This window comes from Stereum hirsutum (genome assembly GCF_000264905.1).
Source record: "Stereum hirsutum FP-91666 SS1 unplaced genomic scaffold STEHIscaffold_12, whole genome shotgun sequence".
NCBI lineage: Eukaryota > Fungi > Basidiomycota > Agaricomycetes > Russulales > Stereaceae > Stereum > Stereum hirsutum.
In genome coordinates, this window is record NW_006763142.1 from 404,211 (window position 1) to 420,361 (window position 16,151).

Below are 16,151 nucleotides of genomic sequence, written 5' to 3' on the forward strand. Positions count from 1 at the left end.
GTTTTGGTCTCGTTCCTCAGGCTTGTTGTACTACACTGGCACGCAACCCTGGGCCCTTCTCACCCTAGAGTCTATGCGCTATGAGTGATATAGCAATGCGTGTATGTGAGCTTCTGAGCTATTCAGGTAAGATGTTATTTGTTGTAATGGACGGTCGTCCCAGATTATTGTGCTTTATATTCGATTTCGTAGGGCCTCCTAGCTCGGCAAGCTAATTTTTACTCATCGGCTGGACCGAATACTCTGACTGGTCATCGTTTCTAGACCAATACAGGAGGAGATCTTCCCACTGCTTTGTCTAGTTCATGTAACAGGCTTCGATCTATAGATCGGTGACATTGCGACCGAACCACATTGCGCGTACTCCGTAACAGCGAATGCAGTTGCATGTATGTCTATCCTGATGAAGCGTTTGACTGACCCTTTCATCCGGGAGACATGTACGGCAACGCGCATCCGGCACCGAAACAGGCCTCAAGCTATGCATGCCATCGCGTTCTTTTGGTGCTCTTGGAGGTTTTTCATCGGAACCCTTCTTCGGAAATGGGCTTCATTTTTGACAATCACACACACCATCTTCTCACCTTGTAAGGCCGGTTTGTGTTCTACACACCCAACTGTACTTCTCTACATGATCATCATGACCTCGTATTTACCTTCGAGGCTCATCGTCAGGTCTCGTTCGTCCCTCTTCCACATTGGTAGGGCATCGCTTCTTTGCCCATGCGCAAAGACACACCTGTTTTGGTATATACCGGTGCAGCCATTGGACCGAATACAGAAATAGGTTCGGGGCTGATACGTGTACATCATCATGTTCTGGGGTCTAAGGAATGGCCACCAACAGACGCGTCGAGGGAGCATTCACTCCATGCGTGCTCCTGCCTGCTTTGTATCTCAACCCTGACACGGCATTGCGCATTGCTAGTGAGGTATATATACTTATTGCTCTGTGTCTCCCAGAACAACTCCGTATTACCCCGCTCCTTCGCTCGTCTGCGTGTATCCGAATAATGGAGACACCAAACAATGCCAGGGCTGCTTCACCTTTACCAGAGAACGCGGCAACTACGAACTGCAGCTGCTCGAAGACTCTTGGTAGGAACCTCGTCGTGTGTATCGATGGCACCTCCAATAAACTAGGCAAGAAGGTGTGTTCAATTCGACCATCTGACACACAATGTCTAGTTTAGGAGTGAATATCCGTATAACTGCAGAATACGAATGTCATTGAGCTATACGGACTTCTCGAGAAGGACACCAACCAAGTCACGTTCTATAATAGCGGTATCGGAACATTTGCAAAGCCGTCCTGGAAATCCTTGACACACCTCAGACATGCCATTGGCCATAAGCTGGACCTTGCCATTGCTTGGTAAGGTCTTTCGACATTCCAGCGCTCTCGAGATCTCATCTTCTTTGTTCGCTAGGGATTTTGAGAAGATTGTAATTCTGGCATATCGTTGGCTGTCGGAAAATTATCAGCCCAACGATAGGATCTTCCTATTTGGTGCGTACTATATAGTAATTTAATGACCTAGTACCTCTCGTTGCCTTCACTGATACTCTGGATAAGGTTTCTCCCGAGGTGCATACCAAGTTCGGTGCCTATCGGCCATGATCAAGACCGTACGATGATGTGGCCAACTGCAATAGACGCTGCTTATTCTGCTTTCTCTTTACAGGTTGGACTTATCTATCGCGGAAACGAGGCCCAGATACCATTGTAAGAGTCTGTTCCTTTCATATGGCTGTTGCGACTAATGATGCACCTAGCGCTTACGAGCTATATGCGGCCATAACGGAGGTTAGTAACATATGAAGCGGTCTCTGCAAGCGGTTTTGAGAAGTCGACATATTGTATAGGACGAGAATAGCGAGGCCAATTTGGTGGCAACTCGTTTTAGAAACGAGTTCTCCAGAGCAGTCAATGTGCATTTCGTAGGCGCATGGTGTGTACTACCCGTCAGGTCTTAATCAGTCTCTGACTCGTATTGAAGGGATACGGTATCTTCTGTCGGTATACTTCGGAGCAAGAGCCTTCCTAGAACCACTTCCGGCATGGAACATGTTTGCTACTTCCGACACGCCTTGGCCCTTGATGAACGACGGGTGAAGTTCCTTCCTGAATATGCTCGGGGTGGGAGCTCCTTGCCCGACCCTTCCCATGTCAGATCTGATTCAAACCCCCCATATGAATCGAGCCCAGATGACCCCCCACGTGTCAAGGAGGTCTGGTTCGCAGGTACTCATACAGACATGTACGTCTCGTTCGGAATTGTGTGGTTATGTCTGAACTAACCCTCGATCCAGTGGCGGACGACGTGATATCGGTAGAGATCTTGATCAGAACGAACCTCCTTTGCAGTGGATGGCGTCCGAGGCCACTGCCGTCGGCTTGAAAACGGTGTCAGTACGAGCTAAGAAGAGACGGGATACAAAGCTACAAAGCCACGTTCGTGATGTGGATATTGAGTTTAAGACACCAGATCCAGCGTTTTCAAAGGTTGAGACGAGGGGAGAGGCAACTGTCGTCATCCACGAGTCTTTGACGTGCCCCTGGTGGTTGCTCGAGATCATGCCGTGGAGGCGGTTATCTTACGAGACCAGCAAGAATGAGACTATGGTGTGAGTCATTCGACATCGCTTCACCTGATCGCACGCCTGACGTAGTCTATTCAGGCCTCATCTAGGGCGTGGTCGTTATATTCGGGCGGGCCAGAAGATCCACAGCTCCGTCAAGCACGGATCTCGCGCCCACAAAACCATTCTACAGATGATGGGCCACTCATCGTCCGACACAACCAAGAAACACGTAGTGGGCGCCACCACATTCCGCGTCTCCTCGAATTACACACCCAGAGCATCCATCAGAGTCGAGGATCGTCTTGATGAAATAGAAGGTCACCGATTCCTTTCCCCAGAGGAAAAGTTCGAGCCCGATCTGAGTGATCTCGCGTTGGAGCTGGTCGAGAAACTCTCGAGCTTGCAACAATCTGGAGAGCTAGAAAGTCAGGCCTTTCGAAATCGTGTGCGACCTCTGTATTACTCCCGTGAGTAGCTCGTACTACCTTTCTACAGGTGATGATTGTCAATGGTTCTAACATAGCAATATTTAGCTGATGGACCGGAATTGATGCATCGACTCGGAGTAGACATCTTCAGCCTGACTGCAGTCGAGAATATGACGAAGACCGATAAATATCCTGATCTCCAATTATTCGTCCTGGCAAGCTTCATAAAGGGATTCAAGGACGACAGAATCAGCTCGAGATTCGAAAAGTTATACTTGGAGGAACCCAAGAGGATACGACCCCTGATTTTCAAGCTTCTTTCCAAGGGCACTTCGCGACACCGAGAGAGTGCTCTGGCATTCCTCCGCTCAAAGCTCGGTGAGTTGTAGTCTAGTACAGCATCTCCGACTCATAGTCTCACCGATATATCTCGGCACAGTCCTCGAAGAAGAAAGTAGGCACCATCCACTTCGAATTGCTGGCATAGCTGGCGTCCAGGGCGTCGACCGCCTCTGTGTATCGGCATCACCGTACGGAAACTACTACGTCATAGGCTCGAACGACCACACGCTGTCCATATTCTCCTCCACAACGGAGAAAATCGTGCACGAACCACTTACCGGACACACTCTCGGTATCACCTCGGTGTGTTTCTCCCCGGACGAAAAGTTCATTGTATCTGGCTCCTACGACGCGACATTGCGAGTATGGGAAACAGGAACCGGAAAGGATCTATTCGGAGCCCTCAAGGGCCATACGGCCATGGTTGGCGCTGTGACATTCTCCCAGCACGGAAACCTCATCGCTTCTGGCTCACACGATACCAGCATTCGTCTTTGGGATGCCACTACTGGCAGAGAGCGGGTGACATTACAAGGGGAAAAAATCCCAGTTCTGTCACTCGCATTTTCGAACGCCAAGGAAGACCTGATGCTTGCATCTGGTTCGTCCAATAACACTATCTGCCTCTGGCGCGTACAGACAGCGACCACAATCCTAACCTTCGAGGGACACGAAGATGGCGTCGTGGCGCTCGCTTTCGCTCCCAATGACGGTCACATCGTCTCGGGCTCCTTCGACAAGACGATCAGAGTCTGGAGTACGAAAACTGGCAAAGCCATTGGCGAACCCTTAATCGGTCACACCGATACCGTCTCCTCTGTCGGTTTTTCTTACGATGCCAAGTGGATCATCTCCGGCTCATTTGACCGCACAATCCGGATCTGGGAAGGCCAAACCTCTGAGGAGAAGCAATTCGTCGAAATATACAAATTCGAGCCCAATCATGGTGACTGGATAGGCTCTGCAGCACTCCTCCCTGGAGGAGAATACATCGTCTCCGCATCTCTCAACGGTACCTACCAGTCCCGGAACATAGAAAAAAAAGTGATAGAAAGAAAACCGTTCTTGGGTCATTCGGCGGCCTCGCGCTGTGCTCGATTCTCACCTGACGGAAAGTGTATCGTCTCCTGTTCAGACGACGGGACGATTCGCTTTTGGGACACGGAGACCGCGCTTCCATTGTTCAAGCCCCAATGGCACAAAGGCAATGTTTACCACGTTGAATACCTTCCAGACGGCAAGAAACTCTTCTCCGCGGGTGCCGACTGGACCGTCCAGCTCTGGAACGCGCAGGACGGAACTATGGACGGCGAAGCCTTCCGCGGGCATAGTACTGTTGTCCGTGCAGTCGCTCATTCTCCTGAAACGAATCAGCTTGCCTCTGGCTCTGATGACGGAACCATCCGTGTCTGGAACCTAGACATTAGTGATGGAGGGGACAGATTGGCATTCCCGGCATGGGAAGATGCTGGAACAACGCAGTCTATCGACTTCTCTCTGGACGGGGACCATATCGTCTCGGGTTTAGAGGACGGACGGGTGCGGCTTTGGAGCACGGTAAAAAGAGCTGCCGTACATGAATGGAAAGGTACAGAGGGGCGAGTGTACTCGGTGAAATTCTGTCCCGATGGACGAAGCATCGTAGCAGGCGCCACAGACGGGACGATACATGTTTGGGACTTTAAAGGCAATCTACGCGGAAAGTTTCGAGGTCATTCCGGCCCTGTCTTCACCATCTCCTTCTCACCGCGCGACTCGAACCGTCTGGTCTCCGGCTCGGCGGACCAATCAATCATCATCTGGGATTTCGCGACGAGGGAGAAGATTGGCGAGCCTTGGAGGGAGCATAACGGGGCAGTGTGGTCTGTTGCATTTTCTCCAGATGGGAAGGAGATAGTTTCCGCGTCAGAAGATTCCACGATTCGGATATGGGACGTCGCTTCTGGTCGTCCTGTCAGCTTCCCTCCTCCGGATCTACCAACGACCGGACACCAACGTCTCAGTCGTAGAGACAGGCGGGATATCACTCTACCAGACCGTATCGATTGGGGTCTCCTTGGGATCGGAGCGAAGGATCTTGTGCGTTTGGCAACTTGGATGAAAAGGTCGCTCGCCTCACAGCTCTGGTCGATGGTGTTTGACCTCACGGACTAGCTAGGCGATGTTCTTTGTCGTTTTCAGAGAGGAGCCCGAGTATTCAGGACTTATAACCTCGCCTACGATAGTAGTGTATTCCTATGACAATTGTATGTAGCTGGTCTTGATAGGTGAATATGAGGCTCATATTTTTGTGACGATCACAGGAGCAGGATACGAGGGTGTGCGAGAATGTAAATGGAGAGAGTACGAACGTAGAACGAGAGGTGATGAATTACAACGGCTGACTAGACGGGGGAACGAGTGCATACGGGGCCGCAGCGCTTGCCTTCCGCCCCCATGTGCTCCTCCATTAACGGATACACAATGAGCTCCTCACCAACCGCATGGCGAGCTACTTCCCAGGTCAGTTGGTGCGCCCAACGAGCTTGCGCGTCAGGGTCTCCGGCTGATTTTTGGTAGTAGCCATAGTATTCGTACATCTTTGCATAGGTTGTGATCGTATGCAGTGTAGAATGCACGATTCTGTTGAGTAAGAAAGATTGAGAGAAGGGAGAACGTGTTGGCGCCTACCTCCTCATGGTCGTCCTTGATGGCTTCGGTAAGTGTGTCTTTGCCCATAGCGCTCGCTGTAGCTGAGAAATCGGACCGCTGATATTGTAGAGCAAAGGGTTTCAGAGTACGACGGGGCGTGAGGCGTGTGGTGCTGACAGCAGAGCGCAAAGTGCAAAGACGGGAAGACGAGCGCAGATGGAACATGGAGGTACAGACCTTGCAATGCACTTATATATTGATATAAATATGCTTAAGATATAGCATGACGCACTCAAGGGCGAAGATCGTAATGCATCAAGGTGACGACTACATTCCTGACCAATAGAGAGGTGCGAGTTGGGCGAAAGATCGCATGCGCCAATCAGACGAAGAGCATTTGGAGTGACGACGATGCGAGGATGGCCATGTGTAGAGATGATGATGCAGTGGGGAGCAGGAGTTGACGGTGAGATGACGCAAGGGCTACTATCGGGGGGACGTTGTTGTGGTCTGTTTGACGACACCTTTCAATACTAACAAACACAAACAACCACCATTGTTTCCGAGAATTGTGATTGTGATGTCACGGTGGGTCGTACTGACGCCGCACATGCCCGCGCTTTGTACTTGATTCCGAATTCGTCGTGGCGCTCGTTCGTTTGCGCTCATTATACCTGTCAATTCTGCTCGTTCTAGATCTAGCCCCCTCTCCGAGTCATGCCCAACCCAAGAGTCGTCACAACCAACTTCCAGGTCACAGCGGCGAGCTCAAGCGGATACTAAGGACTTTTAGGCTGGCATCTACTGGCTCGTAGTCTCTCAGATCCACTGGTTTGGCGGACGAGGACAGAGAGCAGCATCAGGTTTGGCCGCTTTCCGAGATCAAATGAAACAAAATTCTGACGCAAGGTTGCATTGGCTCATTCAGCACGTCAAACAGCTCCTCTACGATTTATCTTCCCGTGAACCGGGGACCGCAGCGTACGACGGCACTATGAAAGCCGTAATGGATCACCTCAAGCCTCATAACGACAGCGAGGAACAGAACGACTTGCCTGCGCTTGAGCAGAAGTTGGGTAAGGATAGGAGTATGAAGGAGGCGGAGAGATTTACTCGGACAAAGAAGTTCGTACCCACGAGGTGAGTGCCACATTCTCACCCTATTTGACGACGCCTCCCATTCTCCTCTATGTATTGCATGCTAAACTTCTAACACTTGGCATTATAGGCCCCACCCCTCCGCTCCCAATCAGCCCCCGTTCGAGACGTTCGTTGGGTTCCTCTCCGCGCCTATCGACAAGCTCAAGGACGCGTTCGATACCTTCCCGACGCAGGAGATGAAAGAGGCCGTCAAGGAGTAATCAACCTCCATTTTCAACGGTTCTAGTCTGTTGCGCAGAGTTAGGGAGTCTTTTGTAGCCAAATTGTGGCGAACAGATGTATAACATGTAGGATACTAGTGTAAGATTCTGTATCAGTGGTTGCATGTACGATATTGTTGAACATGCATAAATCGAGGCCAATATATACACGGTAGATAAAGGCCATTGATAGTGTAATATCCGGAGGAAGCTTGCGGCATGCCACATCCCCATCGTTCGCGCCACCCGGACCCGACCGTTCAGGCGTGCTCTGTCTAATCCGACTTGCGTTGTTGTTCGACCATCACCTCATCGACAAAAATCTACAACTACACCGTCTTCTATAGCTCAACGGATAGGGCGCCGAGAATCAGCAATTCATCGGAAAAGTTGTTATACGGTAATATTCTCGGAGATGTTGGTTCGATCCCAACCCGAAGAGTCAGAGTTCATAGTGTTGAAATTTGTTTTTGGTCCCAAACACGAAATGTCGATGTGGTTCACCAGGCGTCACTGTAGGAGGTACGGCTCTCTTCGTTACTCTAACACTCCACCCAACAGGGAAGCAGGGTTTCTTCGACGCACGATTTCATACAGTCGTTTGGCCTTTATACCACAACGTATTGATACAAGTAACGATAGCTCAGCAGTAGAGCATCGACCCGATGTGGGTCGTTTTGGAGACAGAAGAAAGGAAATTATATGGTATCATCGTAAGGTTTGGTTCGATTCCAACTCGGACAGCTCGACGGATGAATTATACTGTCTTTATTGAAGAGGAGAAGGCTCTGAAGCCACCGAGAACACGCTCTGAAAGCCTATGGATTGACAGAGAAGTTAACACATGTCACTCGGAGTATTGAGAGAATATATTTCAACCCTTACGAGTTCCCGGCAGAGGTGCAGATGAAGGAGGTGCACCTATGTGATCCTCCGAGTCGACTGGCCTGTCGGAAAATGCATCCATCCCGGCAGTCTGAACCTCACCCGGTGATCCCATACGTGTCAGGAGTGTGTGATCAAGGCTGTTATGGGAGGTCGTCCATCTGGGCGGCGGGTAAATGTTACTCGACGACTTTGCGCTGTACGGGTCGTAATAGTCGGAATCCTTCCTGGATATAGTACTCCCTGGTGTTTGATTGACGACTGTCGATTCGTACAAATCAAGCGAGATAGGGATATACAGACCGTTATCTGCTCGTTGAGACATGAAGCCGGGACGAGTATCGTTATTCTTGGCGCCATTGGGGTGATTCTCTTCCGCGGCGTCTTTGAGATGATGACCCCGAGGTTTCTCGGGATCATGATCGAAGAGGAACGGTATAAGACAGCATAAAGCCTGGATTGGGAGAGATCAGCATATAATACGGTCTATGAGCAGATTTATACATACGGTGAGTCCCAGAAAGACGAGACTCGGTAATGTTCCAACGAAGTCTACGGTTGAGTGTCATTATCCGGGGCCAAGCCTGGAATGAGCCATAAAACATGACGTACCGATAATTACACCTGAAGCGTGCGTACAGATATTGAGTTCGTATATGAGAGGAAGCTTAACAAAGAGTTACACACCGAAGGACTGTGGTGCACCTGGCATTGTGCCTCTCAACTGCGTGAAGGCAAAAAGTGTTGTGATGGGCACCACAAGGATCTCGACTTTTTGACCTTTTCCCATAATAACGCCCTTCACCATAATAGCGAGCAGCACGAGAGAGACCAACCCTATCCCTTCAAATCAATACCTGGTTAAATATAATACTGGGAGGACGTACACATGGTCATAACGATGGTGACCGCATATGTCTTGACGAGTGTCGACCGGCTGACAGTGATATAGACCTCTGTTGTGTTAGTGCTATATGTAAAGTCGTTGTTCTTCACGTGCGCCTGGAAGCCACTGGCTCACGATAACAGTTTTTGAGTGCGGTGTTGTGCGGTAGGGCACTGTCTCATACGCACACTGCGATCCCATTCATGGACCCAATAAATATTCCAACCGTTTCTCCAGTGTCATTCGAAGACGCAAATATCCAGGGTGAGACCACATATCTAAGAGTAGGTCAGCATGGCCAGTTTAATTGATGAAAGACGTTGATTGACTTGTCGAATGGGTAGTTTTCTAAACTGGCTTCCAGTGTCGTTTCCCTTGTCTCCAAGTACACTAATAACCATCAGAAAAGAAACGATAGAAAGAAGCGATGCGGCGTACTTGTTGTCCGGAACATCGAAAAACTGGAGAAGTCGTCAAATTCGAAGGCGGTAGCGTTGAATTGAAAGAGCGGTTGGGTTGGACGATTATTAGAGGCGGGGGAGTTAGAGTCGGAGCTGCCGCTCATAGAGTTCCTGTCATGATCGGTCAGTCAAATTACTTGGATGCGGACCAACAATATCTTACGGGTCCATAAAGATATTGACAAGAGGACAATTGCTATCCGTGATGTCATCGCTGGACTTCGCATTGGTGATACAAGTATCGCTGTAGATATTCCATTGGAATGTCGCCGTGCCAACCGATGCATCTGCGGTGATGAGTTGAAGTCCAGTGGAAAGCTGAAAACCTGTCGGTGAGTTCAGGGAACTTGACTGACAATAGAGAATATGCTCACGGTTCTCCCTTCCCAGCTGGAAGGTACTTCAAGATTCAATTCCTTTCCTCGGAATCTCCAACCAAGGGGAATTCCCAGAACGACAGCTAACAGGACAGCGAACGTGCAAGCCGTAACCCACGGGGTCCTATCGCTGTGCCTGATCTTACTCCATAGTACGTCCCTCTTTGCGCGCAAAGAGCGGAAGGTCGCTGTCATTGTCGAAGATTGAGATGCTAAGGAAGGTCGAGTGGTCAGTCTGTGTGAAGGTGGAGATGGGGGAAGAAGGATGATGATGGAGGCGGACGAAAGACCATTTAATAAGTGAACGCTGGGTCTCCGATTTTAGTGCCCAGCTCTGTGTGAAAATCGATCTGGATTCAGTCTGGATTGTCAAGATTCCGACTTTTCAATTGCATTCGCTACAACGACGAGAATAGCACTTGGGGATCGGCTTGATTGATAGATATCATCCCGCATAGAACACGACAACGGGCTCGTGCCAGTCAGCGCTTGGAGCAAAAGGAGGTTTCTGAAGTCCAGATGGTCAAAGTCGTTTGACTAGACGCCATATTTCCGCAAGGACAGCCTTAAGGAATATTGAGTTAGCAGAAGTCAAGAGGGGGATCAAGTACTTGATTAGCGCCCATTGGCCCTCCGTTTCAGATCTAATCTTACTTGAATGTGGCTCTTCTATGTAAGAGCCTATTTCCAGAGCGCAAGAAGACCAGAATGTTCTGAACGAGATGGTGAATCGGTGAAAGGAAAGCGAGTGGAGACAAATCTAGAAGCATCACAAAAAGGACCCAAATGAAACTCGTGGACGGTAGATAGGAAGCTCTTTCGGAGCCGGCGGCTTTTTGGGGGTAAACTTGCTCGATAGCAAGCGCTTCAACGGGTCAATCTCGTCGAGCTGTGCGTGAAGACGCTCAGTACCATTGTAGACTGGGGCCTCATCATGGCTGGGCCATTGACTTGGCGTTCATGGGATGATGAACTTGAAAGTGAGAACATGATGGCCATGCATACCAGTAGCCTAGTTAGAAACATCGGAAGGTCGGAGGGCTTCAAGAGAAGGCTTCATGTAAAACTCGGAGACGAACGACGATTCAGTGTGGTTGTAACAGCTATACAACGAGCTAGGGACTTTGAGACGCTAAAATGTTAAAGAAAGAAGCAGATGTAGCAAGAGCTCGAGCTTGTACAACATGCCGGTGTGGTATTAGCCGTGTGTCATGGTCAAAAGGTAGATTATGGATTTCACGTACTGGCACAATCGTGTTGGTTTTCGCCTCAGATTATGACGACACTCCACCACATCATCGTATCATCTCGTCCCGGAATGATAGCATCCCCTAGCTCGGCATCCACAACGACGTGTTCTCTAACAAAGTCCTCACCTTCCAGAGCTCTGAACACGTCTTGCCAAAGCTTCTTGAAGGACTCGGGAGAATGGCCGTATCGAACTCTACAGGACCAGTAGCGGAATATCAAAAAGAGAGCTGAGCCTGAGTTGTCAGTGACGATGGAGATAATCACCTACCGCTTCATCATGCCGTCGTCGAGGTACCCCTCTTCCTGTTTCCCTTGATGTCTTCCGAATATCACCGAGCCCTTCTCCCTTTTCAAGATATGGGCCAGCCTCTCTGCGAGCGCAAGCTGGGTATCCTTAACAAAAAGGTGGAACAGAGCGCCCACATATAGATGTGAGATCTTCCCGACGACGTCGTCGAAAGAGGAACATGTAGATAAGGGTTTTTTGGTGACCGACTGAATTTGTGGCGACGACGTGTGAGGAGTGAAGTCGAAGATGTCGCCCGCGAAGAAGGTGATCTGGGACGTTCCACGGTCACGGTACAGTTTGTCTAGGCCGAGATCGATGAATGTGGCACGAAGGTCACAGGCGATAACATGGTCGGCGGGATATCCGTCTGCGACGAGCTTGCGGACGTCCGTCCCCACTGATTCGCGAAAAGGGGCTCTAGATACGGTGGGCGCGGAGAAGCTAGAGGGCCGGCCTTGACTTACTGCAGCATCCGAGATCAAGGAAGAAACAGCCGTTCTCCTTCCCTCCTTTGACGACTTGGGGGTATACTTTATTAGCGCACATCATGAGGGAAATATGGTGGAAGGCTCTGATGCATGGGTACGGGTATTGCTGACTACGTTATTGTTGAATACGTGATGAGGAATGGTTCTTTCAAGACCTGTAGATAGAGCGTGGACAAATATGGCTCACTATGCTCTTCAAAGTAATCCCGCAGATGTCAGCTTTATAAAGCGGGAGACAAAAAGTGGTAGGATGACTGGATTGACACGTACTCTCGCTGTACTTCGAGGACACGTTCACGTATCGTATCCTCGTCATCAGATATAGTAGACTTGAGGAACTCGAGCTCTTGCTGAGTTGGCTTGAAGCGTGAAGGGTCGAGCGGCGGGATGAGATCAGTAGTCACGGAGTACTCTCGAGCGACGGTCGTGGCAGCCATCGAGGTCGGGATCAGATGAAGGTGCACAGCGAATGCTCTGGCCCACTTATAAGAAGCCGTAGTCCTCCATGACGAAGGACATTCGCATCGAGTCCGAGGCCGCTATCAGATGATCGAGCTTTGGCTGGCTGTATGGAACTGAGAAATGGATGCACAAGTACTTACGTACACGAAGATTCATGTGGGAGGACCATCAAACTTTTGGTAACGCAAAGAATAGCAGTGCCACCCTCCCAGATGTACTGTGTCGTCGAGGATGTTCTTCAGCTGGATAGAGGACGCAAAGCTAGACGAAGGGTGTCTGATTGTTCGGCTGCGAGTCAAAAGCAGGGATTACCAGCCCATACTTACCCGGTTTTCCAGATATCGACACAGAGCAAATCGCTGCCCAAGCTGGAGAAAAAACAAACTGTGGATCCAGCAACAGACGAGGGCTGCGCCGGCAGCATAGTGTAGCGGGTATCTCGTTGCTCTATGCCTTCGTGCTGGGGAGTCACGTGTGGGTAAATCCGCACAAGTGGCGAGGCCTCTGGTTCAATTCTCACACACAGTGATTTATTCCAGATTCTCATAGGCCGAACCCAGCGCTGGTAGGTGGGTTTAGTGGGTAGTGGGGTTAGGGGCTCCTGAGAAGTTTAAACGCTTGCCGCTTGCGGCGCACTCCCACCGGCTCTGCCCTGCGCATCCGTGGTTGTCGAAATGATGATTGGCCAGCCCCCTCCGAGTCCCACACTGTTCCGCCGGCCTAGCCGGTGGTTCGTGCATAAATGCATTCCCTCCTTTGGATCTGCAGGGTGATAACCCCTGCTTATCGACGTTGATCCCGTAACGGCTGCCATTCGCGATTGGTTACGGGGGAGTTACACCAAAAAAAAAAAAAAAAAACCAAGACGAGGGCTGCGCCACGACACGCCACAGCCGGACTCGGAAAATTTGTCCGACACCGCGGATCTAGCCGCTTTCAGGACGCGATCAGGTGATTATTTCCCCGCACAACCGTTCTGCCTCGTTCTGCGCGTTTTCCCTTCGTTCTCGCTTGAAGTTCGCCGCTAATAGTGATACGGTAGCAGAATCGAAATGCACCTTTATTGTCTTGTCAAACATGCCTCGTAAGCAAGCTTCACTTGGTTGAATCTGTGGGATAGGTATTAGTGATGAGATTAACCACGGTAAGGACCTCATGTGAAATATATCCCCCCATCTACCCCGCACTGGATGATCGCTTCATCCATCAGGCCCATATAAACCTGGACGTGCGGATTTGGCCCGCATTTCCGACAGTTTTTCTCACTTCTCACCCTCTACTTCACTCACGCTCACTTCCCCTTGACATGGCACCGTTATTGAATCCACCCTTCCGGGCAGACCACATCGGGTCTTTGAAACGTCCCGCTGCTCTTCTCCAGAAGCGAGCTGAGTTTGACGCGCAGAAAATTTCCCAGGAGGAGCTAACGAAGACTGAGGATGAGGCGATTAACGATATCGTGAAGATGCAGAACGAAGTGGGCATCAAGGCGGTTACCGATGGAGAGTTCAGGAGGGTGCGTAGTTCTAGTCCCGCACCTGCACTCGGAAGCTTATCTCGTCCTGCTCTATAGCACATGTTCTTCGATGGCGTCTTTGATAACATGGACGGTATGAAGTTCGTCCCAGATGGTGCGTGCATATTTGTTCTTCACCGATAAGCCGTACTCAAACTACGAGAAACAGTTCCCCTGGAGTGGTTTATGGTACGGAGGCTGTCTGCCATGCTTCTCGGTAAATGAGCGGTACTGAAGTGATGCTGCAGGACTATGTCCCCGACACCGCGGGATTCAAAGCCCAGTCTTTCAAGAAAGCCGCGTCATACCTCTGTGAAGTGAGTCCGCTGTTACATCTTGTGTTCTCATGAAGGCCAAACCGCCCGGCCAACGAGCTGAATGGGCGGTCTTATGACCTGGAGAAAGCGCGTCTTTTCCTTTTGTGGGCCGATGAAGTGCGACCGTATCCCCCGCTCTGGTAGACGTCGCCACCCTTTGTGGCTCCGTTAGCGGTTCACTTTCAAAAACTCACCGATTCCTCCCTGGCACAGAGTCATGACCGGCACTCACCTTCATATGTTTTACAGGGAAAACTGCACCGCACAAAGTCGTTCTACAGGTCTCAGTTTGAGTACATGAAGAAGATCACACCGCCCGAAGTGCGCTACATTTACGATTCATGTCGCTCGGATATATATTGACAGCAACCGTGATGATCCGCAGAACCACAAAAACATCAAGATCACGATGTGCGCTCCCGAGTGGTTCCATCTCCGACACGGCCCCCACGCCTACCCAAAGGAGGTGTACGCCAATGACGGTGATTACCGTACTATCTCAGCTATCGTGGTATGTCACTTACTCTGGAGCACAGATGAGTACTTCGCCGATATCGCGGTCGCGTATCAAGAAGAGATTGCAGAACTTTACTCCCTCGGCTGCCGTATGTCTTCTTCTGTCTACCCCGAAGATTATCATGGCTAATACTCCACCGATATTTCCGCTTCCTTCGTGTGTAGGTAACATCCAGTTCGACGACCCCCTCCTCGCCTACTTCTGCGCCGAATCTATGATCACCGGTATGGAGAAGGAAGGGATTGACCACGAGAAAATCCTCACGACCTACATCAAGGCCTACCAAGACTGTTTGAAGGGCAAGCCGGAGGACATGAACGCGGGTCTGCACTTGTGCCGAGGAAACTTCAGAGTGCGTATATATCTTGCATTTTATCAGGGTTTCCCCTCATTCTAAGTTGTACACTGATCTGTGGGCCTTCATGGTTGTAGGACGGAAGACATTTTGCTGAGGGTGGTTACGACAGGATCGCCGTGAGGTTGTTTAACGAGATTCCTGTCGAGTGCTACTACGTATGTTCCTCTCACATTTTTTTATATTTATGGCACTATCTGACATCCATTTCAGCTCGAATACGACACCAGCCGTGCAGGAACTTTCGAACCCTTGAGGTTCATGCCAAAGGACAAGGTTGTCGTTCTCGGCCTCCTTACGTCTAAGTTCCCGCAGGTGCGCTTGTCTCCACCACCTTCCTAGTTCACCCCTTGATCTTGCTTTCTTCGTTGGCCGTATAGCTTGAAGACAAGGAAGAGCTCAAGGCTAAAGTCCACGCCGCCGCGTCCGTCATCGCTAATGGTACCGTCCCTCGCTCACAAGAGGAGGCACTCAACCAGTGCGTCCTCCTTCTCTGTCTTTGCCTCGAACTCTATCGTCGTGTACTGACATGCGCGGATGTCGCACAGAATCTGCATCTCGCCACAGTGTGGCTTCGCCTCCCATGCGGACGGAAACCCCGTCACGGAGGCAGATGTGATCAAGAAGCTGTCTTTGGTCGTTGAGACTGCGAAGGAGATCTGGGCCGACGCTTGATCACATTCTCTCACTTCATCCTCTCTCTCTTTTGGTGTCTTTGTTTCCGGTCTTTCGCTGTGTGAGTCTATCGGACTACAAGGGAGAGAAGTCAATTCAACTTGATGTCTTTCTGTATCATGTACGTCTTTTCGATAGGTCTCATCTACTGGAGTTCTAGTCGTCTGCTCTATATATTCGTCCTCCATGTATCTTCGCACTGGTACAGTCTATCACGGATAATTCAACATTATTGTAGCCATTTATTTCATCTTGAATTTTACGAGGGGTATGCCATTACGACGCTCCTGAATCCCCTCCGATGTCTCGTACAAACATTACACA

At 50.2% G+C, this 16,151-nt stretch overlaps 8 protein-coding genes and 1 non-coding gene across 9 annotated transcripts; 5 read left to right on the plus strand and 4 right to left on the minus strand.

Moving 5' to 3' along the window:
- Positions 1-1,013: 1,013 nt before the first annotated feature.
- STEHIDRAFT_62354 (uncharacterized protein) lies at positions 1,014-3,061 on the plus strand (the record flags this gene model as incomplete). Its single annotated transcript, XM_007306734.1, has 11 exons — positions 1,014-1,151; positions 1,218-1,375; positions 1,431-1,510; positions 1,577-1,629; positions 1,686-1,726; positions 1,777-1,807; positions 1,867-1,952; positions 2,001-2,261; positions 2,338-2,413; positions 2,507-2,628; positions 2,683-3,061. 11 exons carry the CDS (start codon positions 1,014-1,016, stop codon positions 3,059-3,061), a joined length of 1,425 nt encoding a protein of 474 aa, XP_007306796.1.
- Positions 3,062-3,758: 697 nt separating this feature from the next.
- On the plus strand, positions 3,759-5,510 carry STEHIDRAFT_61859 (WD40 repeat-like protein; the record flags this gene model as incomplete). The annotated part of the gene is made up of 1 exon (XM_007306692.1): positions 3,759-5,510. A coding segment is annotated over one exon (1,752 nt), but the record flags the coding sequence as incomplete, so codon positions are not given.
- A 278-nt stretch (positions 5,511-5,788) lies between these two features.
- STEHIDRAFT_38633 (uncharacterized protein) lies at positions 5,789-5,944 on the minus strand (the record flags this gene model as incomplete). Its single annotated transcript, XM_007306679.1, has 1 exon — positions 5,789-5,944. A coding segment is annotated over one exon (156 nt), but the record flags the coding sequence as incomplete, so codon positions are not given.
- An 876-nt stretch (positions 5,945-6,820) lies between these two features.
- Positions 6,821-7,348, plus strand: STEHIDRAFT_62191 (uncharacterized protein; the record flags this gene model as incomplete). The annotated part of the gene is made up of 3 exons (XM_007306722.1): positions 6,821-6,850; positions 6,916-7,127; positions 7,216-7,348. Coding segments are annotated over 3 exons (375 nt in total), but the record flags the coding sequence as incomplete, so codon positions are not given.
- Positions 7,349-7,685: 337 nt separating this feature from the next.
- Positions 7,686-7,790, plus strand: STEHIDRAFT_t202. Its single transcript has one exon. It is a non-coding gene; the product is annotated as a tRNA-OTHER (tRNA).
- A 432-nt stretch (positions 7,791-8,222) lies between these two features.
- On the minus strand, positions 8,223-10,152 carry STEHIDRAFT_113059 (uncharacterized protein; the record flags this gene model as incomplete). The annotated part of the gene is made up of 10 exons (XM_007306881.1): positions 8,223-8,687; positions 8,742-8,785; positions 8,846-8,857; positions 8,921-9,070; positions 9,121-9,245; positions 9,308-9,397; positions 9,449-9,509; positions 9,558-9,691; positions 9,744-9,898; positions 9,955-10,152. 10 exons carry the CDS (start codon positions 10,150-10,152, stop codon positions 8,223-8,225), a joined length of 1,434 nt encoding a protein of 477 aa, XP_007306943.1.
- Positions 10,153-11,030: 878 nt separating this feature from the next.
- STEHIDRAFT_82656 (uncharacterized protein) lies at positions 11,031-12,804 on the minus strand. The gene is made up of 7 exons (XM_007306763.1): positions 12,588-12,804; positions 12,256-12,524; positions 12,173-12,178; positions 11,962-12,095; positions 11,477-11,894; positions 11,202-11,401; positions 11,031-11,131 (listed from the first exon to the last, which is right to left on the minus strand). The coding sequence occupies exons 2-6, from the start codon at positions 12,420-12,422 to the stop codon at positions 11,227-11,229; spliced, it is 900 nt and encodes a 299-aa protein (XP_007306825.1). The 5' UTR covers positions 12,423-12,524; positions 12,588-12,804; the 3' UTR covers positions 11,031-11,131; positions 11,202-11,226.
- Positions 12,805-12,872: 68 nt separating this feature from the next.
- Positions 12,873-13,279, minus strand: STEHIDRAFT_123394 (uncharacterized protein). The gene has a single exon (XM_007306882.1). It carries the CDS (start codon positions 13,185-13,187, stop codon positions 13,023-13,025), a length of 165 nt encoding a protein of 54 aa, XP_007306944.1. The 5' UTR covers positions 13,188-13,279; the 3' UTR covers positions 12,873-13,022.
- A 444-nt stretch (positions 13,280-13,723) lies between these two features.
- On the plus strand, positions 13,724-16,108 carry STEHIDRAFT_123395 (UROD/MetE-like protein). Its single transcript, XM_007306883.1, has 12 exons — positions 13,724-13,963; positions 14,021-14,078; positions 14,133-14,152; positions 14,212-14,280; positions 14,530-14,601; positions 14,666-14,762; positions 14,817-14,885; positions 14,962-15,149; positions 15,230-15,310; positions 15,366-15,467; positions 15,533-15,630; positions 15,701-16,108. The coding sequence occupies exons 1-12, from the start codon at positions 13,754-13,756 to the stop codon at positions 15,825-15,827; spliced, it is 1,191 nt and encodes a 396-aa protein (XP_007306945.1). The 5' UTR covers positions 13,724-13,753; the 3' UTR covers positions 15,828-16,108.
- The last annotated feature ends 43 nt before the right edge of the window (positions 16,109-16,151 follow it).